This window comes from Phyllostomus discolor, chromosome 7, assembly GCF_004126475.2.
Source record: "Phyllostomus discolor isolate MPI-MPIP mPhyDis1 chromosome 7, mPhyDis1.pri.v3, whole genome shotgun sequence".
NCBI lineage: Eukaryota > Metazoa > Chordata > Mammalia > Chiroptera > Phyllostomidae > Phyllostomus > Phyllostomus discolor.
In genome coordinates this window covers 1,253,175-1,278,058 of record NC_040909.2, presented here as the reverse complement: position 1 = coordinate 1,278,058, position 24,884 = coordinate 1,253,175, and the positions used below count along the sequence as shown (strand labels likewise).

Below are 24,884 nucleotides of genomic sequence, written 5' to 3'. Positions count from 1 at the left end.
GCCTTTCCCGTAACGGGGTGACTGTGGTTCCCCCAGAGACCGGAGGCGGGTTTCAACCCCAATGAACGAGATCTCTGCCCCCCTTCCAGCAGATCGCTTTGAGTCCCTGCATCTGTATCTGGCCCTCACGCCCGCAGCTGCCCGTCTTTTCTCCGCCCCTCCGTCCGTCTCTCTGTCTAAGCCGGGCAGATGCCTCGGAAACGCATCGGAAACACTGTGTCGCCGGGAAACACTGTATGGCCGCGTCAGCGTTTCTCCAGGCGAGGCGTTAACTACCAGCATGCAGACGGCCTCCCTGCAGGGTGAGGGGGAATCTGAAACATGCGGAGCGGTTTGTCCACTGTGTCGCCGCTGGATGAATGAATGGTGCACACCACCAGCTCGGGAGGACCAGACATCATTAGCCCGAGTGCGGCCAAGCCTCTCCAAGTTCAAGGAGGTGGGGGCCCACGTGAGCACACCCCACGGCCAGTCCAGCGACCCCCCGAAGCTTCCAAGGGCCCCGGGCGGCAGCCTCTGTGCGTTTCCAGCTCCCCTGCCCCCACCCCCCACCTCCTTTCCCTCTGACCTTGCTTAAAGGGCCGACGCTCAGTGTCTGTTTCGTTCTATGCACTGAGGGGCCCGATGGCGCCTGTGCAATCCCGGCCCACAGCATCACCGTGTTTTCCAAGGCGACCTTTTTCCCCGGGGACACTACAGTTCTCTAGAGGAGCAGAGCTCCCTCCGTGGGGTGGATAACGGTGTCTGGGGGCTGGGGCACGGGGCACGTTCGATGGGGAGTGGTGGGGAGAAGAGGGGGCGCACCAATCGACGCGTCTCCTGGGAACCCACAGGACGCTGCCTGTCTGTCCGACCCTCCCTCCCGCCCCTCCGCTGGCTCTGCCCGCCCCCAAGACAGCCGGGGGCAAAGGAGACCCCGAGTGCGGAGTGTGTCTCCGACCGCTCTGTCTCAGCACTCTCCACCGCACGGGCCTGTTTCCCCGCTCCCCTTGGGGCTCAGGTGGGAAAACATAAAGCACGTGAGAGCCCAAGTGCTGCGTTTAAACAAGGTGCGCTCTTGCCCAGACCCCCGGTGACACTGTGTCCACACGGAACGGGAAGCCCCATGAGATCGCGTAGAAACGGTGAGGACACTGGTGTGTAGCACACACAGCCCACGGGCGCGTCAGCCACGTTCGCGGGGAACCCGATGCGCCCCGCTCGGGTGCGGAGCCCGCGGCACAGCCCCCCAGGGGGTGCGGCTGCGAACAGAAGGGAACAACAGCCTGTCCCCCGGTGTCAAGGTCGGGTGAGACCCCCCTCGCTGCCTCGGTTCCCTCTGCCCCGGGCCGGGCTCCGGCCGTAGCCCTCTGCCTGTCCTGCCTCTCTGCGCCTTCCGCCCCTGAAGGAAGGCCTCGTCTCTGGCTCTAAGAAGCCGGTCCCCACAGCTCCCCGCCCCCAGTTCTCTCTCCTCAGCTGACCCCAAGGCATGCACTCCCCTAGCAGCTCCTGGTTTTCACCTGAACGCACGGCCCTTCGTTACAGAACCGGCAGAGTGAACCCCCATCCCTTGCTCTGTCCAAGCAGCCCTGGGGCAGGGAGTCTCCGGCGTTGTGTAAATACCCAATAAATGTTTGTGGAATGAATGAACGAATGAATGAATGAATGAGTCATCCACCAAGGTACGGAAGCAGGGTGCCTCCGGTGCGGCCTCCCCCAGACCCCCGCCCTGGCCACTGGCAGACTTCCGCTCAGGGGCGCAGGAGGAGAGTGGGGACAGGACTCGGGCAATGTCACTCTCCCAACGGAGGGGCTGACAGGGTCAGTGCCCCTGCCTCTCCCCTCTCCTGCCTCGAGTGTGGACTTGATGTCAGGAGCTTCGGCAGCCTTCCTGGAGCCATGAGGCCACAGGCACGTGGGGACCGTTAAGGAACCACAGCATCAAGGTGTCGTGCCCCGGCTCAGCCGTCTCCCCAGACTCCTTGCTGAGAGGTCAGGCGAACCCCTGTCGGGGGAGTCACTGGAAAGTGGGGTCCCCTGTCCTTAGTTTCCTCTCGGGAGCTGCGAGCGTCCCTGAGGGGCGGGCATTTCCGAGCGGCATTCAAGTCTCGGCTGCCATCGGCTGTGGAGGAGCCGCTTCCCGTTTGGTGGCATCTAGTGACGGCCCCTCCCGGAGCCCTGACAGGCTTCCCCCCAGGAGTAATAACCCCCTGCATTTCCAAAAAGCTAATTGAGACGTTTCCCCATTATTTCAAGGGAAGGCAACTTCTGATTCACAGGAAAATTGGGTTCAGATTATGTTTAATCACAGCTTGCGAAAATGTCACGTTGAATCTCTTGGTTATAAATGGATGACTTACCTAATACTCTCAATTCTGCGTTTGCATAAATTATCCGGTGTTTGTTTTCGGCCGCACACTGGTAGACGCCGGAATCTGACACATTCAGCGTGGTGATGGTGAGTGTTCCGTTTTCTATTTGAATTCTTTCCTGGTCAGAAGAGAAGGCGTGTCAAGGGGCGAGGACGCGAACGCGGGCACCCTCTCCGGCAGAAACACCGTGAGACGCCCGTGCGTCTGTGGGACCCGGTGAGAGCCGGTGCCCGTGGAGACGGGCTGCACCCACGGAGGGACCCCGAGCCGCTCCCCGAGGTCCAAACCATGGAAACACACTCAGTGCAAGTTTAGTAACCAGTCCATTTCAGGTTACCGCATTTCTCTGAAAACCGACATTATCTGCGTAAAAACGCATGTTCGGTTTCTGCCGTGCGGGACGGAAACAGGGTGGAGCGAGCCACCCCCCAGTTGTTCCGGAAAGCATGGCCGGCCGTCACGTTGGGAACCAATGCCGTAATTAGAGCGTCTCCTTGCCTTCCCGTGAGAAACTCTCAGAAAGACTGGAGGGCGACCACCAGACAATTTTCTAACTGAGTCACAAGCAGGAGGAGCTGGCTTTTCTTTTCGACAGCCAACCGTAAAGTGTGCCCCAACAGCCAAACCAGCCACCGAGCCCCGTGTGGGGCGTAGCACTCCCATTTCGAGTGCCCGGTGTGAGATCGTTTGCTGCTGCAGGTGCAACTTACAACTGAGTGTTACGGGGTCCCCGTCACCTGCCTTCTGCAGAGAAAGGACAGGCTGTGGCTCCGGCGGATGTGCCGTGTGCAGGGCACGCAGGGGAGTTCCACCGGCACAGAGCCCCCCACTGAACCCCGTTCCTTAAAAACACCAGATATGTGTGTGTCTCCGGCTTCATGTGCAAAGTAAGACGGGATTCACACAACTGCTTGGACAGTCCAATGGGACAGAGCGGCCCGGTCTCATCTCCGGTGTGCCCAGACCGCAGAGTGAGGAGGGGTGCCGGGCTCTCCGCCCTCCTGGGGGGCCAGAGACCACCGTTCGCTCCCATGGAAGCCGGGTGCTGGGTCCCGGAAACAGACCGAGCGTGAAGAGCCGATTCTAACCTGTACCGGCTCCCGCGTGGCCTCGGCCAGGGGACTGACCCTAACCCTACACCGGTTTGCTTCGTTTACAAGCATAAACAATAATCCTTTCCCCCGTCCCCCAGTCATAGCAGGCCGGTAGCTGCTGCCTTCACTTGCCACTTCCGTCATGCCGTAGTTGCTCTTTTTGCCTTTTCGGTTCTTCAGTATCTGGGACCCTTTATAATAAATTCCCTTTAATGCATGTTTTCATTTCTAGACTATATTCCGAGGGTTTAAAATGTTGTTTGTTTTATAATGAAAATTTGTTGACTAGTATTTTAATTGGTGAGGACTGTGTTTTGTTCTGCAAGGATGTGATGTTCTTGTTGTTACTGTCTTTAAAGGCACAGTACCCAGACCCAATTAACACTGGCAAAATGTGGTCCGTTAAATAAAAAAATGTGAGAAATTAAAAAAACAAAACAAAACAAACAAACAAAACCAATAATCCTGTCCCTCTCGTACGGTTGTCCCGGGGTCACACTGAAGTCAGGCACGGGGGGACCTGGAGCACGGCCCGTCTCCTGGGAGACATTTCCGTTGACAGTTACGGCGACACCGATGGTGCCGTCGATGAGGGTGGTGACGCCTGGATGTGAATCCCTCACTGATGGTGCGGGCCCCTGCAAGCCACCTGTCTCCTTGACCCTCCGTTTTCTCGATGGAAGAATGGGGGGTGTGAGCAGCTCCTCTGAGCTGGTCTGGGGGTTCCCCGAGTTACTGTGTCTGCAGAGGCTGTTGCGTCCCCTGTCCCCTGGCAAACACCTCGTGACGGCCGGCTGTCCCTGTCCCTGAGCAAACGTCCCTCCCACCGTCGGCGAGGTGCAGCCGTCCACACCCCCGCTCACCTGTGGGTGCAGGGGCTCCCCGTTCTTCAACCACCTGTACCAGGGCCGCGGCCTCCCGCGGGCTCTGCACTCCCAGCGCAGGCTGTCGTAGACAGACACGCGTGCATTCTGGATCTTGCGCTCCCACTCTGGAGGGGCTGTTGGAGAGACAGGCGGGCACACTAACGCTACTCAAGGCACCCTGCTCCACGCCCGGGACCGCGGCGGCGGCCAGAGGGAAAGGCTGGCGGGCCGAGAAGCCCCAGAAATGCCGGGGCCTCGACCTGGGGCGACTGGAACCCCGGAGCAAATATCGGTCAGCAGCCTGCCCACTGGACAGAGGTTGTCCTTTGTCGTCACGCCGCTGCACGCCTGTGACAGCTTGGGACGGAGGGAGAAGGTCCGAGTGCAGAGCGAGACCAGATAACCATTCTGGGCTAAATATCGGCATACAGGTTAAATGAGAAAGCGTGTACCGAGTCTGAACCCTTCGTGGGCAAAGAGCATTGGTTAGACCTGATCTGCAATAACGGAAAGGGCGGTGTGTCTTTGTCAGACGTAACAAAGCTCAGTTGCCTGATGCAGGAACCCAGTGCACACTGTGCTGCCCTTTCGTGAGGGGATGGCCGCTTTCTCAAAGCTCTCGACGGGGAATGAGAACCTGCGGAGCGGCGTCCGGCTCCAGCACCTTGGTGCCGGGCATGCGCTTTCCAGAGCCTTGCTTTCTAGCCTGAGAAAGTTCTACTTGGCAGAGAGGCAAGACACAACCAGTGCGATACATGTTAAAGTGTCCTTCTCCCTGCCATCATGCACGGTACCAGGTGGGGTGTGGATCAACTTTCTGGCGCCGATGTGGTGGCAGGAAGACCCCCTTGGGCAGGGGCTGCGGGTGCCCCGTGGCGGCAGACCCGGGGCCGGGGGACGGGCCTCGCTGCAGAAGCTCACTCCGACCTCTCGTCTGGGACCCGACCCGCCGTGCCGACTGGGAGATCTGGCCCGCTCCGCCCAGGGTTTCTCCCCGATCACAGCGCAGAACTTTACTCCGCGTCTCACTGTCGTGGGGGTGATGGGGGGGGTGGGGTCTCGGACGCTGCTTCCTGAGCTCGTGGTCGAGGCATCCGAGAGGGAGCAGGCACTTTACTACTGGTTTCCAGTTTACGATGCCTCCGTTCCCTGCTCAATCTCTTGGCTATATCTCTGTCTGTTTATTAGACGAGGTGTCTATGAAAAGCTAGCCAAACCTAAACATCGTGGTGCCACTTGAGAACTCCAAGTTACATCATTTTATTTACAAGAGATGCTAAATTCCAAAGACTTTTCGTTAAGAAGCAGAAGCTACTGAGAAGAATACACACACACATACATACATACATACATATATACAGTGTGTGTATATATATATATTCACATTGTGTGTGTGTATTCACATTGCCACAGCTCCAGAGAAATAATCAGATGGGAATCATGTTCTATCTATAAAACAGTCGTTTTCGTCCCAAGTTAGAAGTGAAAATCTCCAAGGAAATGGGAAGGAGCATGACCCAGGGCCGCATCCTTCCCAGAGGACACTGGGGCATTCCTATGGGGAATGGCAATGCCTTAGATTTGGCTAATTATCAAAAGATACATTTTTCACCAATTACTTTACTATTGATGATTAACATGTCACACACCAGCATGTCATAGGGAGAAGTATTTTGGGCCATGTGTAAATACAGGCTTTAAAAGTTCTCCAGTATTACTACATTAAATTCCAGAAAGAAGTCAACACTATTTTGAAAAGCACCAAACATTGGGATAATTCTGGGTGTATCTTCTGATTTGATCAAAAAAAAAAAAAAGAAGTGAGTTGCATGCAAGCGCTGAGCTCTGCCCTGGACGAGAGAAGGCAAAGAGACGGCTCTCAGACCCCGTGTGCCCCTCCCGTCTCTCTGGGGTCCGCGGGAGGGCGAGGGCACGGGGGCAGGCATGCCCCGCCTGTCTCTCTGGGGTCCGCGGGAGGGCGAGGGCAGGGGGGCAGGCGTGTGCTGTGAGTGAGGCGGTGAGCCCCCTTTCCAGTGTCCGACCTGTGAGCGGACAAACCCTGGGGAGGGGAAGCGGACGCTGAAGGCGGCCCCTGCAGTCGCTGGCCCTTCCTCCAGGTTTCCTAAGTTCCCCCTAGAGCTCCCGTGTGTGACTAAGACAGTCCCAGGCTGCGGCTGGGTGTCTGACGGGAAGTCAGTGGGTCCAGAGTGCCCACCGCCTCCCCACGAACCCTCTGCTGTCTTCAGGGCCGCTCTGACCAGCCGCCGCACGCCCAGACCTCGCCGGGATTAGAGCCGCGACTTCAAAAGGGCCATCGCCACCCGCTGACCGTCGTGTCCCGCACCCTACCCCAGCAGGAGGCTCCCACAGCGTGCCCACGGCCTGCCCGGGTCGCTATAGGGGCGCCCCCGGTACCCCGCCCTCGCCCTGCCCCGCGGCAGCTCACCGTAGAACACCAGCCGGCCCTTGGCCCGGTCCCTTCCACGCAGGTTGCCCGCGGAGCACTCATAGAAGCCTTCATCTTCCTGTTGAAAGTTCGGGATTTCAAGGGTAGCCTGGGATTTGCTGTACTTGGCTTTCCCTGGCAACGGGCTTCCATCCAACCTCCTCCAACTAATGTCGGGGACTGGGCTGAACAGGTACACCGCATTAGAACACAGTCCGGCTCAGCCTCGCGACAGCAGGCAACAGCAGAGCGTCCTTAAAACAACTCCCAAGGAAAAAATCCAATTAATCGATCGCATGGAGGCTGGGCTCCAGCCACACAGCACACGGCCACTCCCCACGCGGTCACCTAGCACTCTGTCACACCCACGGAGGGCCCGCCATGTGCAGGGGCCAGGGCACGAGTCGGTGACCAAACCGGACTCGCCCGGTGCCCTCACACAGCTGACACGCTGCTGGAGTGACACGCAACCAACAAGCGAGAGGAAACAACTGTATTTGTTATTTGTACGTTTCAACAATGGGGACAATCACTGAAGCTGCGGAGAGAGTCGCAACAGTGTATCGATTTCAACACAGGTGTCCAGGAAATTACGTGACAGGGCGGAGCAGGCAAGCTCCCTCTGCGTTTGCAGATGCCGAGGAAAACATTCAGGTTCCGCTCAGGCTGCATGTTGGTGCTGGCAGGCAGCTGCTGCAGGCGGGGGGTTGGGGGGGTGAGATTACGGGGGGGTGGGGCAGTGGTATCATGGGCCCCTGTGAACTGGGGCTCTGAGACCCCGGAAAGCACACCAGTGACCCTATTCAGATAAGAGGAAAACAACAACAAAATAAGAGATAACATTACACCACACCCTGTCTCCCATTAGAAAGGATTTGCAAAGACTTCCTTTATTTATAGGAATTTAGCTTAATATCATCTATCTGATAGCTTTATATGAATATATGTTACTGTATAAACCTAATGTCTAACAACAGAGAACGACGCTAGAAATCTGTGGAGTGGGGGTCCTCACTTTTACGGGCACGATGTAAGGAAACATCACAGTGCAGATAAATAGATAAAATTACAACCAGATGATACTTCCTAACATATGAGTCATTTGTCAAATCAATCCCCAACCCGTTTTCCTTGACCTCTTTCCTTCCCTGCTGGCCAATCCCTCTTCCTTCCCTGAGTGACTGTCAGGTGAGCTGAATATGCGTGTCTGAATACATTTTACATGAATCATACGGACAGGATCACGTTCGCGAAGCCAAATCGCCAGCTTTGGAGATTCATAGAAGCAGCAGCTTCTTCCGGTCACCGGGAGCGAGGAGGGAGAGACACCACCCACATGCCAAGGGGCTGGCGGAATCCACGGCCGCCACGGACACCTGCAGGGGTGACCCCGGAGTGGCTCCCCAGGAAACACGGAGGCGGGTAACGCCCGAGGAGCGGTGTGCTGCCCAGCAACTGCGCCCTTGCGGGCGAATCCAAGGTGCCGTCAGCCTAGACCACCGTACGTACCGGTGCCCGCGCCTCTTTGTCAGCAAGCACGGCCCTCCGTCGGTGTTCGGTCTCATCCGTCCGTCTCAGACCTTAGCAGACGGCTGCGAACACAGCTTGAACTTCAACACAGAATGGAATCCTTATCGTGATAGATTCAGTGTCTGTCCTTTGGAAAAGCCTTGCCACTTCCCCCCGAGTGGGGCTGACGAGTCTGTACAAGGGCACTGGCCTGCCGCCGGCTGACCTCAGGTCACAGGTCCCTGGGCCGTGCCCTTCGGGCTGACCGAACCAGCGGGGACAGGGCGCAGTCCAGAGGGAGACGCTTTTCGTCTCTGGCTTTCAGACAGAGACGAGCTTCGGGGGAGGGCGTCTCCCCACGCCTAGGGAGTTGCTCTTCATTGTAATGGTGCACACCGAGGTCGCCTTTCAGCGCAGCTGTCTGACAAACCTCTGAGCCGGTGACGGGAGCGCCTGGCAGTTAGTGATGTGACCGCAAGGACGTCCCAACGGACAGCTGCTGCTTCCTAAGCCGGCGCTGAGCCGGGCGGCGTGCCTGGGGGGTGGGGGCGTGTCCGGACAGTCCCGTCGGCTCCCCCGGTGCCTGACTGGGCCAAGCCGGGCTCTGCATCTGGCCTCTGTGCCTCCCAGACCCCCGGCCCCTGCAAGGCCCCCCCACGGTGCTGCCCTTTGGGGTTCCACGGGAGGCGAGTCTCCAGTTTTCGGGGCCCGCTCACTGAAGGGGCTGAAAGGGGAGCAAAAAGAACAAGTCCCGCCCATCCCGACTAGTCTGACCCCGCTGCTCCCACAATAAAAGAACCCAGGGAAGCTACGCCAGCCCCTCTGGACAGTCCCTGCCCCTCAGGGAGGATGGGGCCTGTCTGCTCCCGGCGGCCCCCCCTCCGTGGCAGCTGTGCGGGCGAGAATGTCAGCGTCCCCTGCCCCCCCCACCCAGGGTCCCCGAGCCTGCAGACCCCCTGCAGCACTCCCTTCCTTGAGGCTCAGCCCCGGCACCCCTTGGTGACAGTCACCCCCCAGCTGCTGGGGCTGACCCTCCTTTGGTCAAAGGGCTCCCTGAACCTCTGGCTTCAGGTCCTGCCCCGAGAGGCCCCTGTGCCTGCGGCCGCTGGGGCTGGCCAACTGCAGGAACCAGGGCCGCCCATCAGGCAGCCTGACGCCAAGCAGGGACCTTGGGGGCTGAGCTCCCGGAGGGAACTGGCTCCCTTGGGGGAGCTGGCTCTGACCCTGGGGTGCACGGGGGCTCCCGGGCGACGGTCTCTGTGTGGAGAGAGGTCCTTGTCGCCGAGGCCGGTGCCACCCAGGGAGAGCAGTGTGGGCTCCTTCACACGCACCGAGCGAGTTAGGCCAGTGCCGGGCGGCTTTCTTTGAGCACCGCAGCGAGTCCGTGTGCACCCCAGGGGCGCAAGCCCGTGGGGGTCACAGCCCTGCCCTTCGGGTCCAGAAGGCCTTGATGGGTGGGTTCCGACACCTGGGTTCCGGCGCTGGGCAGGCCCCTCTCCGTCTGTGTGGTGGAATTGCGGGGTTCAGGGAGGCGGCGTGTCGGTCTGGATGCTGCATTTCAGGTGCTTTAGGACTCCCAGCGCAACCCCGCTGTCGAAGAATAATCACCCAGACCGTGACTTCCCTTTTCGATGGGCAAGTCTCCCCAAGGGCGCTTTGTGGCTCTGTGTCACGCTGACAGATTTCTGGTGGGAACGAGGAATCGGGCCAGGAATCAGGTCTGGTCAGAGTCCCCAGGTCCTGCTGGAAGCCTGGGACCTCGCTCAGGGTTGCCGCGTCACTGCCCGGTGTGACCACATGGTTCTCGCGTCGCCGGAGCTGGCACGCCTGGGGCCAGCGGGCACGTGCACACGCCCCCTGGGGACAGCTCCCCGGTGCGGGCACTTCCAGTGAAGACTCTCAGGCCTCGCTCCTCCTTTCTGAAGCCACGTGAAGGAGCCTGCGGGCACGGGGGTCTCCGAGGGGCTTCTCGGGGGGCATCAGAGCTCAGTCCTGCTGAATGTCACGGTTAGGAGGCACGCGCCTCTGACTGCAGAAATCCGCCACTGGGGTCCGTTCCCCAGCCAGCGACAATCCCTCCCCGCTCCTCTTTTTAAAAAAAAAAAAATCTCCACAAACAGGATGTGGATAGAAACCCCACTTGACCCAAACGTCAAGAAAGAACACAGTCCAGTCCGGAGCAAGGAGTCGCTCACTGTGGGCTCCTGACTCCAGGCGAGGCCCTCACGGGCCCGGGGTCCCAGGTCTGGCCGGCTCTGCGCCCTTTGTTCCGGGCCAGGGCTGCCCGGTGGGCTCCCGGTGCTGGGACGTGCGGCCACAGAGCGGACACAAAGTGGCTTCTTTCTTTCTTTCTCCCATCCTTCCTCTCCGCCCAGCCCGCTGGGTCCCCGCCTCCCCCAGCGTCGCCCCTAACAAGGACGCGGGCTCCGTGCCCCCGTCCTTGCCATGTCCCGAGCTGAGCGCCCGGTTAATTGTGGCGAAGACAGAGATGCACTCTTTAGCCATCTGGCCTAGCTCACCCTTAATTGGAAGTTAAATTAAAGCCCTCCACACGCCAGGAGGAACTGTGTTGCAATTCCAGACTTCGAGCCCATAAATAGAAGTTTCATTACCGGCAGCGCTGGAGAAAGCGTCTCCTTCAGCCGGGATTTGTGCGGCCTCATTACCCGCAGCTGAAGCCCAGCCCGTACCAAGGTTTTACCCAGAAACTGGCTTCTGAGATGCTCATATCGGGATTATTCTGCGCTTGAACTTTGTTCCCGAAAATCCTATCGGTGCCCGTTTTTAAGCGGGGAGAGTGAAGCCCAGTGAGAAGACCGGTCGTGAGGATGCCAGCCTGCTCCGCCCGCTGCTTCCCTTGTCCCGGCCCGAAGCCCCCCCACAGAGACCCGGGGACGGGGGGCTGTGGGGGGGGGGGTGCGGTGGGCGGGCTCACGCGCAGCTCTGCAGAGAGGCAATCTCCCCGCTCCGGAGCGAGGGCGGTGTTCCTGGCCGGAGGGTCAGTCTCAGTGTCCTCTGGACCCTGGGGCCGGGCAGGGCCCACACTGCTGGTTCCCCGCCTCAGGAAGGCTCCCGGTCGGAAGGCATCTGCCTGCTGGGTCAGACCCCACGGGAAGCCCCAGAAAAGCCACCACGACCGGCTTGTGGTGACGAGGGCACTTGCACGCAGGGATCCAACGACACAGGCACACTGTGAGACAGGGGCCTCTGAACCTCAGCCTCCCCTCCCCTGTGCCCAGGGGCAGCAGCGGGCGTGGAAAAGGGGGGCCAGGGGAGGAAATATCGGGGAGAATGCGTGGCTGGAACCGGAGCTGCAGCTCGCTGAACCGCGGATCACCAGGATGACCCAGTGGGGACAGGAAGGCCCGACCGTTGTCCAGAGAGTCCCTGAGAATCCCGCCGCCGTTTCCTGCCGCTCTGCGCCACGGTGGTCAAGGCAGCGCCGACTCACGCGCCGTCCTCTGTCCCCGGGCCCCGCGGGGCTGCGTGGGAGCCGGGGTCCAGCGGTTCGTTAGCAGCTCGTCCCCAGTCTTGCTGTCTTCCTCTTTGAGGCACTGTATGCGGCACAGGCGGTGGAATCGAGTGCGCCTCCACAAGGAGCGTCGTGTTGGGGGAACGCCACCACGCCCCGCGTGGGTACGGAGCCAAGCGCTGGCAGCCCCAGACGCATCTCCCCGAACAGGACGAGTCTGCGCGTGTCAAGGAGATGCACCCGTGGGTCCCAGCCCGTGGGACCCGGCCCGGAGCCTGGCTCTCCGCCCAGCCCCGACGCACTGCGGCCCAGTGACCTGGCCTCGGCCCCCTGAGCTGCCTGGGTTTCCTCAGCTGTAGGGTGGGAATGGCACTATTACTACCACTACCACCACTGACGAATGTGTGTGGTTGTGGAGCACAAAATAAGTGCTCAGCAAAAGCCCACCCCACTTCCGCCTGCTCGCCTCCTCGGCCAGTCTCCCAGAAGCAGACTGCACAGCCCCACCTGAGACTTCAAGGCCACTGTGTACACGTCGGCCCCAACCACAAACAAACGCCTCTCCAGCCTCAGCGGTGCTGTGCCGCTCTGCAGCGGAGAAAACAGTGATTGGCCGGGGCAGGTGAGGTTCCGCAGGTGGGCACGCCTTCCGATCGACAGGGCTCAGCTCACAACCACAAACGCGTGGACACAGAAGTACAGGAGGCACTGGCAGGAGGTGCCAGGCCGGGTGCTCCGCGCCCCGTTGGGGCCACATGACGCTGTGAGACGCAGGGCTGCAGGGGTGCACGTTCTGGGGCTGGGAGAGCTGGGGCACCCGCCCAGGATCACACAGAAATAAAGATAATGTACGGATTTGAAGCGCAGTCTGTCTTCTCATACCGTAGAGGCTGAGCTCGGGGCTCCCCCCCCCTGCCCCCGCCTCCTGCAGGAACTGGGCGGCTCCAGAGTGGAACCGGGTCTGTGCCGTGTGCTCAGACATGCAGTTTTCACCCAACGAGCTCGCGTGTTCAACCCGTGGACAGGGATCGAGTTCCTTTCTCCCACGGGCCAGGCGGTGAAATCATAGAGGGTTTCTTTTTCCTTTTCTTTTTTTAACATATCGAGGTGCCTCCAAATTCTAAAGCAGGGTCCAGAGGGGGGTTCCCAGGTCAGCTGGAGAAAAGGAAGCAAGGGATTTCATTTCCTTTGGCTCAGTTCCAGCTTGCATGCCAAGTCTTTCTCTTCTGCCACTGTGACCATGTGACAGGTAGGAAGGCAGGTGTCGGGAGAAGGGCGGCGGCAGGCCGGGCCCAAGGGGGCCAGTGGGCTGGCTCCAGAGGGTCTGTGTTCTCCTCGGTTGTGTCTTGCAGCCTTACTTAGTTTAACTTTAGAAAAGCATTGCCAAATTCCAGGCTCCACTTTTGAAAAAAGATGAAAGCCAATGTTTGACGTTGGATTCAGAGTGTATCCGAGAGATCAAAAGGGGTCCCTGGAGGGCGGGGTCCCCGGTTTTGAAGGGGGCCCCTCCGCAGCTGTTCTGCAGGAGAACTGGCAACACGCCCCAGAAGGCTTAGGCTGTTGCGTTCCCTCCCCCCCGTAATTCTACTTTTCCCAAGACACATCGAAGAAGTTCACGTGGAGGCGGGGAAAATGTAGCCACAAGGACATTAATTACATCATCGTTCATGGAAACAAGAAAATGGAACCAAGAAGTCGGGCTGAAATACAGCCCGAATGCCTCCCTGTCGATCCCAAGGAGGGGCGGGGCCTGTTCCCGACCTGCAGACCTGCTGGTGGTAGTAGGGGCCTTGAAGATCTTAGGAAAGCATTCTACAAGGGAATATGCACTGTATTATAACAATCGCATCAGAAATAAAATTAAGAATTAAGGAACACATGCATCAAAAGACTAAGAGTAGTTATGCTCTGGGGGAGGCATTAAGTATAAAGCTAATTTTATTTTCTTCTTTTGGTTTGTCTATATTTTTATAATTTTCTCAACACATTTGTAAGAATATAAGACAGATAAAACTCACGGAGTGTTTTGTTTTGTGGGTGTTTTTGGTGTCGGGTTTTGCTTTGCGGTGAAGATCCACGGACAACTCTGTGCTGTTCCCCAATTTCCACCTGCTTCCTCCCCGGCCCTGCATGTTTGTGCCCGCCCCCCGCCCACGGTGAGGCCGGTGGCCCCGGCCCAGGCTGTGGTCTGCCACCGGCATCCACCCACGTCCCTTTGTCTCACTGGGTGCGTGTTCCCCGCTCACGTGGGGACGATGTGGTTGAGGAGGAAGCGTGTGTCATTGAAAACAGGAAAACCAACAGAGAAAATCAACAAAAACCAAGTGCTGATTCTTCGAAAAGATCAATGAAGTTGATTTTTCTCTAGGCCACGCTAACCACAAAAAAAAAAAAAACAGGCACAACAACTACCAGAAATAAAAAATGCTTCCTTACTACTGACCCCTGGACATTAAAAAGATGACTTAGATGAAATTTTAACCACTTTCTTGAGAAGTGCAGATTACCAAAGTTCTCACGGGGGAACGAATCATCTGACTAGACCTAACACTAGCAAAGAAATGTAATAAATAATTAATAGTTTTCCAAAACAGAAAGCACAGACCCCGTTAGAGTCACTGATGAATCCCCCAAACACATCAGAAAGAAATAATAATTATCTATAACCTCTTCCAGAAAATAGAAGCAGAGAGAGCCATTTCTAATTTCTTCTATGAGGCCAGAGTTCCCTAATACCAAAATAAGAGAAATACGTTTCAAAAAAACAGAAAAGCTACAGACCAATATCTCTCATTAATATAGATGGAAAAATCCTCGACAAATATTCACAAATTAAATACATCAGTGTGTGAAAAGATGTACACACCACAATCAAATGGCCCTCATGCCAAGTGTGCAAGGCTGGTTCAATATTTGCAAATTAATGTAAGTGATCCACTCTTCAGTGACAACAAAAAATTATGTGACCGTATCCACTGGTGTAGAAATAAGGCTTGGAAGCACTCGACACCCATCGCAGTAAAAGCTCAAAGCAAACTGGGAGGAGGGGGGCGCTTCCTGGGCTGGCTGAAGAGTGTTCACAGAAAACAAAGGGCTGACACCATCCCCGATGGTGCGAACGGGAACGTTCTCACACTAATAAACAAGGAATGAGACAAGGATCTCTCCTCTCGCCACCTCCACTCGACGCTGCATAAGGAATCTCAGCTGAGACAAGCACCTGAACACACCTGTCGGACTTGAACACCCCTCGCCCCTGCGCGGTCCCTGCGTGGCCTTGCCGTGGCGCAGCCTACGGCGACGCCCACGTGTGCAGGAAGCAACGCAGACCTCGGACAGCGGCTCCGTCCTCTGAAAGTTCCGGAACCCCTGGAAACGCCCTGGCCAGACTTCGGATTTATCGCTGGACTCTGAAAGCCAGGCTGGGTTTCTCTTCCTCCACGAATCAGAGAAAGTAACCACGAGAGCCACGTGTGGGTAAACACAGCCCTCCGTGGGGACGCCCTGTGGTAAATACACGGGAGCGTTCGGGGCAGCCGCGGGCTTTATTCACACCCTGGAGCGCTGACGGCCAGGCCCCTGGATTAAGGGGGGCAGGAAGGAAGGAAAGGGGGTCGTCTGCTAGGTGGGGCAGGGGGAGAAGGATGGAGGGTGCCCCATTGGGCTCTTCGGCCAGAGCATCAGCCTGGCTTCTCCCCAAAGGGGACCCGGTCTGCCGGTCTGTCGGTCCATCTGGCGGCGTCTGCACACACGGACACCTGAGCGTCTCGGGGCGGCTCACAGAGTGAAGAGCGTGCAGCTCAGCCAGCTGAGGGGCCGCCCCGTTGAACCGACGAGAAGAGCTGAGTGTCCAGTCTGTGGTCAGCACAGCTGCGAAGCCCCCGGGGAAAGTGGAGAGGGAGTCCCCACCCCCCGAAGTCTGGGCCGTGGGAGGTCAAGCGGGGTTTACTATGTGCAGTCCTAACAGTGGGCATTTAATGCATCCATCTTTTTTTACATACACTTCAGATTTATCGTTTTGAGAGCTTTCCAATCATCATTTTTCTAACTCAAATTTCCCTGGACCAAATGTCGCGAACCCTAACTTGATCAAGTTTAGGTGTTCCCATGGGTTCTTAGGACGACAGGTCTTACTGTGTACGGTTTTACTGGTTCTCAGCGTTGAACACATCCATGGTTTCTGTCACCGCGAGGTTAACCAGTGAGAAGGGACGGTTTTACGTGTGTCTAAGTTCTCGTGAGAATCTCCCTCAGCGATCTCCCTCATGCGGCCTGAGGCCTCACTCCTCCTGTTTGGGCGGTCAGCCCACGTCTCCCGGGGATGTCCAGTGGCGTCTCTCGGCCCGTGACCGGCCCCGGAGCGCAGCCGGAGGCTGAGTGCAGCTGACGCTGAGCTCCATGGGGCGGGGGGGTGGGTCGGAGTATCCTGACTGCACCCTCGTCCTCTCCCCCGCCCCCGCAGTTTCCCAGCAAGCTGCACTGAAACGTGCCCGGCGTGGTTGTCTGGGTATTAGTTACTCTTCCCACACGTCTGCAGGCTTGGGCTTTGCAGAAGTAAATAAAGTTCAGAAACCCGACACGGGAGCAGTTCAGACTGTATCGAGGAACTGGGTGCCCCCTCATCTGCGTGCCTCTCGACCTCGGGCCTGGCCCCGCTGCTCCGTGGCTCGGCCGTAAATCCCTGTTTCCGAGGGCGATGGCCACCCGGGAGCAGACTCGGCGTTCGCAGGGAAGCCCTCAGCGCGGACGGTGAGCATGGAGGCTGTTACCCTTGGAAGCGTGTTCTGCGGACGAGCAGACTCACCCCCCCCCCACAGGGGGCTGGCCAGGGTGGGGGCCACGAGAGAGGGGATGCCAGACCTCCCCCAGACCGACCGCCTCTCCCCGGACCCTGCGCCCAGGCTCCTGTGCGCACCCACCGTCAGAAACGGCGGGTCTGGCCTGCCCCCCTCTTTGTTCTTGGGGTACCGGTGCCCGTGGGCGTCGGAGTGAAGTTTGCACCCCCCGAAAGTAAAGAGATGTCTGACTGTTGTGTGCGGAAAAGCAGACCTTGCGGCCTTATCAGCACCCCAAACCCATCTCACGGAACACCGCCACTCGAGGCAGCTCTGACTGCATTCTGACTGTCCCCCGTGGCCAGCGGCCCTCACTCGGTCTTATTTTGGAAGCTGCAATGCAAGGTTTTGATTTATACTTATTGCCAGTTAATTCGGCAAGGGCACCCTTGGGCGGGTGGTGTGCATGGGGGGGCACAGGGCAGCGACTAGCCCACGTCTCACACGAACAAGCCCACCCTCTCTCTCCCAGCGTGCTGCCTAAACGCGCCCACCCAGAGCGAGTGCCAGCAACGGCAGCCCCGACCACCTGCAGAGCATCAGGCCTGTTGCCTGAGCTCCAATCAGAAGCTTTCGCTTTCCCCCCGGCATTGGAAATCTACTTGGTGATGCACCTTAGAGCAATGTGTGAAGAACAAAACGTTTTTTTTCTTTTTTCAAATTAAAGCACCAGGAAACAAAACAAAGCAAGACAGCCTTACTTTCCAAGGGCGAAGCATTCCAGTTTCACAGACGAGTCCTTGGCGGCGAGCACCGTGTCGGCAAAGCGCACTTCCATCTTGGGCTCGTACTCCCCCATCGCACCTGTTAAACACCAAAGAGCAGCGTTCCTGGGGTTTTCTGGGAAGCAGACACGTCACGAACCACACTCTGAGTGTCTGGTCCTTCGGTTACCGATGCTCTTCTGTGCTTTAGTGACTGACAGGGAACCAGAAAGGGCCACGATGCTGTTTGAGGGACCCGCTGCACCCCTCTTCCCCGACCAACGCCTGGGACACAGCCAGGTGCCAGAGAAGGGGTGTCCCCGTGTCCCTGGTCTCCACATCAGCGCCACAGAGGAGCTCCTGGTACCGATCAAGAACCGAATGCACCTGGTGTCTAGAATGCTTCTGAGTTCATTCGAGAGTTTCCCTTCAGAGATGTGCGGCCCCAGGACCCTGCATGGACCCCAGGGCGGGGCGGGGGGGGGGGGGGGGCAGGCGGGTTCAGAAACAAAGACATTTCCGGTGAACAGTGTCAGGAGTCTGCAACAGCTCCTTCCTCTTCCTCCCAAAACATCAGTCTTCCTGCAACACACCCTATGGAGTAACCATGCCCGCTGGGGTCGACAGAGCCATAAATGTTCTTATGTCATGGTATTCAGGCTTTACTGCCGAACAAGTGTGCCGTACACTCATATAAAAACACACGTTTGCTGTTGTAGTTTTTACGTGCCCACCGAGGGGCCGTGGACACGGGCCAGGCCGAGAGGCGGACTGCGGTCTGGTCGTCGTAAACACGCCACCTGCCAGATGAGCCAGGACAGACCGCGCTGCGTCCCCAGGTCTGCCCCGTTCGCCTGACTAATTCCACCATGCCGAGCTGAGGTTCTCCGAAAATTTGATCATCTTTTCACTCATGTAGCAAGCACTGGAGTAACGTATTCCTAAAATAAGTGGTTATCTTGGTGGCCAGTACAATAGCACAAAAGGCAGAAGTGACCAAATGTATGTAAACAGAAACACCTCGTGTTTAAGGCCTTGGTCATTCCGCCCGTTCAGGAAGGCCGTGGGGGAGGGGTGGGAAGTACGAGGTTACTCAACTAAATGGGCAGGCCTGACATTCCCCGTTGTCCTGGCCTCCGACGTCTCCTGAGCAAGTACTTCCACTGCGTGCCATGCCTCTGGTCCCCGTCACCGCCGGTGTGCTGGGGCCGAGAGGGTGGACGAGTGGAGGAGCCCAGAAGCGGGGAGGGGGGGAGCAGACGCTGCGAGCAAGCAGAGAGGAGTGGGGAAACGGGGTGGAATTCCTGGGCGAGTTGTTGCCTCATGAGTTCCCCGCCAGGCACGGCGAGAGCTCTGCCCCAAGAGGGCAGTGGTCACCGAGCTCCGCATCCAGACCACGCAGCCCCTTCGGGTGGTGGGGGGTGGCTGCACCATGAATGCTCTGCCACACGAACTCCCTGCACGCGGCGCGTTGCGTCACGGCGGCGGCCATCGTTAGCGCGATGTTCTCAGTTTATCCGGACCCCGCAGAGAGGCAGAGAGGAGGGGAACCAGGTGAGGCATCGAGTTTCGAGCCCAGATCTGACCATAAACTGCACCAGCAGCCTCTCCGCCAGCACGCTCCCCGCGGTGAACGTTTAATTAAAGAATCCGCCGGGGGATTCCTCCACTTGGATGATTTCCTTGTGCGCGTTCTACCCTCTAAGTCTTATCCCCGCGACGACTGGATTGAGCCACACGGCTCCGGAGAGGCCAGCCGGCCGGCCAGCGTTTCCCGGGCTACAGGGGTGTGAGTCTTGGGTTCCATCCCCCTTTGCGACGCCCATAATCCAGGTCGGCTCGCCCTGCCTCCCGGGGATGGGAATATTTCCCTGCTCTGCCCGCCGGGTAAACAAAAGGTGAGCAAAAAAAAAAAAAAAAAAGACCGACCTGGAAAAGAAAGGCATTAAAGAAAAGCCGTATCGAGTGTTCATTAAAAAGATATTAATTGAATTAATGTGTCTGGCAGTAGCCACACGTGAATGCACACGCCTGCCTTGCAAACACGCAGCGTGGGTTACAAATCAGTCCCCAAGTTCTCCCGAGCACAGCCACCTTGGCTGCCCCCGAGCCGGAGCACAGGCGGCCCGGCACACCCAGGGTCACGCCCCCTGGACCGCGTCGTGGGTCAGGTGTAGACGTTTTGGGTATATTTTTGAAAAGTCCCGAGTTTCATCACATTTCTGCCGTGCCCCTGGGCTCCTGCGAGAGGCGGCCACCTTGGCCCTGAAGGAGGCAGAAAGCGCCCAGACCTCCCCCCCCCAGCGTCCCACGGAGGACCCCCCGCGGCCTCACCGTCCGGGCGCTGCACCAGCGGCGTGGGCGGGCCCCGCACACTCCTCTGGGCCTGCGAGTTGCTCACGGAGCAGGTGTAGTTCCCCACGTCCGAGGGCTCCACCTTGGCGATGTACAGGTCGCCCGTCTCCTGGGAGACGAACCGCCGGCCGTCCTCCTGCACCTGCAGACGGCTGTCGTTGACGGCCCAGGCGTAGGACAGGGCTGGACAACGGGAGGGAGAAGCGTTAGGCTCCTGGTGGCGGGGGGTGGGGGGGGAGCATCCCCGCGTGCACGCCCCGTGCCCCCCGTAGCCCATGTCAGAACGCTGCCGTGCCCCCGTGGGCCCGGCCTGTGCCCGCTGTCCCGGTGGGACGTGGCATTCTCTCCCATTAAACAGACCCCCGTGCGGGTGGGAAATGGTGCGGCCGTCCGGCCCGAGACCCCCAGGAGGCCGAGGGAGGGGCTGTGGCCGGCCGGGGGACAGAGTGCTGTCTGCCTTGTCACAAGACCGGGCGCTGTACGAACTTTGGAGCGGCAGCGCCAGCCGGTGGATGAGGTCACGAGCTCCCCATCCTCTGTGGGGACCCGGCAGAGAACAGGCTGGCATTGCTGCAGGCGGGCAGGGTCTACCTCTGGGACGGACGGGAGGGACGGTCTGTTTCTGCGACCGGCCAGCCGGCCCTGCCCCAGAATGCCTTCCCTCTCCCGAGAGCCTGAGCTGCACCCCAGGAAGGCGCACACTCAGCCCCCTTCCCGTACTTGAAAACACACCCTGACCTCCCCGTCCGGCACCCACTCCCGGGACTTCCGGTTCCCTCTGCAAGGTCCTCCCGGGTCCTTCAGCGTTTCCCGTGGCCTGAGGGTCCCTATCGATGCCCTCGACCACCTCACTTCCCAGCCTCTGGCTCTGTCTCCACCAGCACGGGGTTCGGAGGGCGTTTGTCTGAAACCAGAGAGCCGTCTGGGTCGCAGGCTCGTCCACACGATGGGGAGGGGGGAAGACGGAGTGTGGGTCGCCCAGAGCCGGTGACCCCGCATCTTCCTAACCTTCTGTGGAGCGAACCCCGTCTTGAGGCGACTCCCCGCGGGGCGCCTCAGCTTCGGGGTCTTGGTTCAGTCACTGCCGGGGAGAGAGCGCAGCCCGGCTCTCCGCAGGCCAAGGTCACCCCTTTCCCTGGACGGAAATCACAGGGAGCCCCGCGGGCCCCCCAGTCTTTATTCTTCTTTCCCCTGTAATCCCGGGACCAGCGGCAGGAGCGTCCCCCTCTCCCGGGGCAAATTCCCGTTCACCCCACGTTTTCCACCGGTTTCCGTGCCCTTCCGTCCCAGAACATTTAGTAGCTGCTTCAAGAGTGTGGCCCAGAAATAGCGAAGATTATGTAAAGAATGAAAAAAAAAACCCAGAGCTTTTTCACTTCACGCCTGTGCCACCACCCCAACCACACACGCGTCCTGTGCAGCCGTTGCTAACGTGCGGTTGGAGCCGGAGCGTGCAGAGCCGGTCATCGGCCGACGGCTGAGGGGGGTGGGTGGATGCGGGGGGACCAGGACCCTTCAGACGAGGAGCCCGCGGCTGCCCCCTCACGCCGCCATCCTCTCCTTCCATGCGGCCGGCCCTCTTCCTCCGGGCTAGTCAGGGCTCCCCACGGCTCCCCTTCCTCGCCCCCAGCCTCCCTTCATGCCCCCCCAAGCTCCGCATGTGTGCACCCCTGCCTGCAACCTGGACAATCATCCTGTTGCCCATGGAAGATGTGTCCATGAGAAAAGCGTTAAGGGGTCTGGGAGGGAGGACGGGGTCTGACAGGGGGTTTGTTTGGGTGAGGAGAGAAGGCAGCCCAGGTGTCCAGCGTCTCGTCCCCATGGATGGACCCCACTCTCGGGGAGGTCCAGTCTCGTCTTCCTCGGGCCCAGAAACAGGGCCAGTGTCCAGACCCCTGGCGCCGCAGGTCCACTCCCCGTGCCTGGCCCGACCCAGCTGGCCCGGTTCGTTCCCGGCGGGCTGGCGCTGTGCTCAGGCTGGTGCCATTCACCACAGGGCCCGGGGCTGTTGGAGCCACTGGCCGCTGCGGCGAGAACGTGGCGGGGCAACCCCGGGGCCCCCTGGGCCGTGGGAGGCGGCGGCTTCCTGGCTGAGCAGGCCACGCCCCCTGGCTGAGTGCGCTGAACCGTGTTGCGTTCTCTCCGACGCGTTTACACCGAACACCAGCAGGGAATGCAGCCCGTTCCTGAAACCTCGGCAAGGGACGCTCTCCACAGCGGCCTCTGCGGAGGAGCCGCGAGCTCGAGGGTGTCAGGGTGGCCAGCAGGGCTGCTGGCACCGCTGTTTCTGGGTCCCCACCCCCCCAGGGCTCCCCCTGTGGGTGGGAGAAGCCAGGCTGCCGTTGCCGACCAGTTCCCCGGCGAGCACAGGCTCTGGGACCTGGGGCTCCACCCTGACGGGTGCTGAGGTCCACGGCACACTGGGGCTCCGGCATGGCGCCCACGTTCCATGACGAGGTGCCCACCCCGGGAACACCTGCCTCTGGCAGCGGCCGCCTGGGGAGGTGGGGGGCATCCCCGGGTCACAGGCTGCGGACTGTGTGGGGCGGGAGATGGGGGAGGTTTCAGCCCAGCCTCCTCGTCTTCCGGGGGAGTTTGCAGAGGGGAGACGATGGTGCCACCGGCAGCCGGGATGCAGGGGCCCCGGGGCGGCCCTCTGGGGTAGCTGAAGGGGTCCCGTGGCTCCCTCTGCCCCCGGCTGCCTCTGCACACACACCGCCCCCCCCCCGCTCGCACAGCCAGCCTGCAGTGGGATCCTAATCTATTTGGTTTCGTCACCAGCCCCTGCCAGCTCAGTGTATATATATTTTTAATGGGGGAAGGAAAAAAAAAAACTCCTGCAAATTGGAAGTTTAAAATCCTTCCCATTTGGCTTGCCTTAATTAAATGTATAATTCATGAACCACTTTACCGGAAACCATTGCTTTTTTAAAATATTTCTGCCACCACGCATGCCATCATCTCCCTGGTATTAACGGCCGTGGTGCCCGTGCCGGTGACGAGGCAGCAGTGTCATTAGACCCCAATGGCTGTGGGTCCTTCCTCAAGCGCCTCCGCAGCTTGGCGTGACAATGGCCTCCGCAATTGTGTTATCACCCGAGCGGCAGCCCCGCGGGAAGCCGCCGAGACCTCTGTCTGCTGCTCTCTCAAGCGTGCGGCGGATCCCGTTTCCCCGGAGCACGATTATGTTTTGACATCTCGCACAGCCCTGTCTCTTGTACCGCGATATGTAAAACGCAAACACCAAGGATACGCGCAATTAGAGCCATTACACGGGCCTCGGCTGTTATTGGCGGGGAAGCGCCCCGTGTGAAGGGGACCGCACATGACAGGCTCGACCCCGGGACTGCTGCTGGCTCGGAGGAGCGGGGATCAAACCCGGCGGCGGGGCTCTGGAAGGAGAAAACACACCAGGGAAGGCTTTGAAGCGTGGCGCTCAGATTTAGTGGAAAACCCCCCTTTGGAACGTTCCAGAAGGAGTGTGCTTTACTGCAAACGGTGCACGGCGCTCCGGGGTTGGATGTGACGGGCTTTCGGCCGTAAATCTCGGTTCTGCCAGCTCAGCTGGCTCACACTTAATCCCAGGAAAATGACTCCTTTCCTGGCCGGAGCCGTTAATAGCGGCGCTGAGCCGCACAACCGCCGGCACCTTTACGACCGCCCCGATTTGAGTCCCTATTTGTTCCACGATTACTGCCGGACCACCAGGGTTTTATGGATCCCGCCTGAGTTACGGCCTCCTGGCCCGGGTTCCTCTCGCTGCCACATTCCGGGGGCCCACCGCACGAGGAGAGAAAACGCAGCCCGCTTTGGGGCGACTGCCTAGGAACCCCCGATGCTCAGGGTGAGGGCGGGTGGTGGAGGGCCGAGGCGCTCTCGGGGAGATCCCCCGGGGGAGGTAAGGGATGGGGTCCCACGGCGGTTTCCGGCGGGGGGTGGCTGTCTGCTGGAGATGTTCGGCAGTGTCCTGGATCTGTTTCACTCACCCTGCTGCACGGCCACGCTGTGCAGGGCAGCACCCCCACCAGGGCGTGTCCCCCAACACGGGCAGCGGTGCCCTGGGGCCGGCCAAGGCCATGAGGGCGGTGGCAGGCTGCGGTGCAGGAGTGCTGCGGGGCAGGCTGGGCGTGAGCACACACTCTTCCTGGGAGGGGTGGGAGCCGGCAGTGCGGGGCGGGGGGCAGCTGGGGCCTGGAGATCAGGCTCTGGGACTTGGGTCGTCCACGGGGCGGGGTGGGGGCGTCACTGTGGTGGTCCCCACACTGTGCACTGGTTTTCGGAAAGCGAGTCTCCCCCCCGGGCAGGTGCGCCTGTTCTCCGGGAGACCTGGCCACATGGGCGCTCAGCTGGCCTGCGCGACTCAGCAGTTACTCAGATCGCGCCAGCCCAGCCCCGGCCGCGGAGTAGATGCTGGGCTGCTCGGACAGGGGCGCCCTGAACTCCAGACACTCGGGGGCTCAGTGTTCTCAAGTGACCCCCTTGACCCCTGCCCCCACTGGCTTGCGAGTGGGGTCAGACGTCACACCCATGACGAGAGGGTTCGGTTCGGTTCCGTTCAGCATCGCAGCTGACTCGAGGAAAGTGACCTGATCCAGTCGGTGAGCCCCACACAGGATGGGGCTCCTCCTGGCCACGGAGACCTGCCACCAGAGGGAGGTGACGTCGAGGAGTCCCTGTTGCTGCCTTTGAGCATGGACGGGGACGTGTAGCAGAAATGCGGGCAGCACTTGCGAGAAGATGCCACTGGCCCTTGACCTCGGGCCAGCAAGGCGCTGGGGACGTTCGTCCTGCAACCGCCAGGGACCGGATTCAGCCAACAGTCGGGGGAGCTCAGCAGAGGGCTCTTCCTCAGACTTTCCGGAAAAGAGGGTCCTGCCGTCACCACCCGGCCTCGTTCTCGTGAGACCCTGAGCGCAGGGGGCAGGCGCACGGAGCCCCGGGCTGCAGACCATGGGACCACGTTCTGACAGGTGGGCGCTGCGTGGGGTCTTTCATGAAGATGGAAAAGATCTCCACATCTCTGAAGGTGGCCCCCCTTAGCCCGGCTGCCCAGTTTGCAGGCCACCCAGCCAACATGTCTGTCTTCTTCCTCCAAGTCCCTCTTGGCCCAACTCGCCCTCACAGGAAGGCGGGACAGGGAGAAGAACAAGGAACTCTTTTAAAGGAGCCACGTAAGGCACCCTGCAGCTCTTGGCCGATCCGGAGGCCTGAGAGTGGACCCCGGGGGTTCACGGGGGAGACCGCCAGCGAGT

General features: G+C 59.6%; 1 protein-coding gene across 1 annotated transcript in view; it reads right to left on the bottom strand.

The window, feature by feature from the left end:
- Positions 1-24,884, bottom strand: part of LOC114501809 (contactin-6) — a 128,674-nt gene that overhangs the window by 47,609 nt on the left and 56,181 nt on the right. The window contains 5 exon segments of the mRNA XM_036030243.1: positions 2,340-2,469; positions 4,309-4,445; positions 6,758-6,942; positions 17,275-17,377; positions 19,612-19,815. Of these exon segments, the coding sequence (XP_035886136.1) occupies positions 2,340-2,469; positions 4,309-4,445; positions 6,758-6,942; positions 17,275-17,377; positions 19,612-19,815 (759 nt within the window).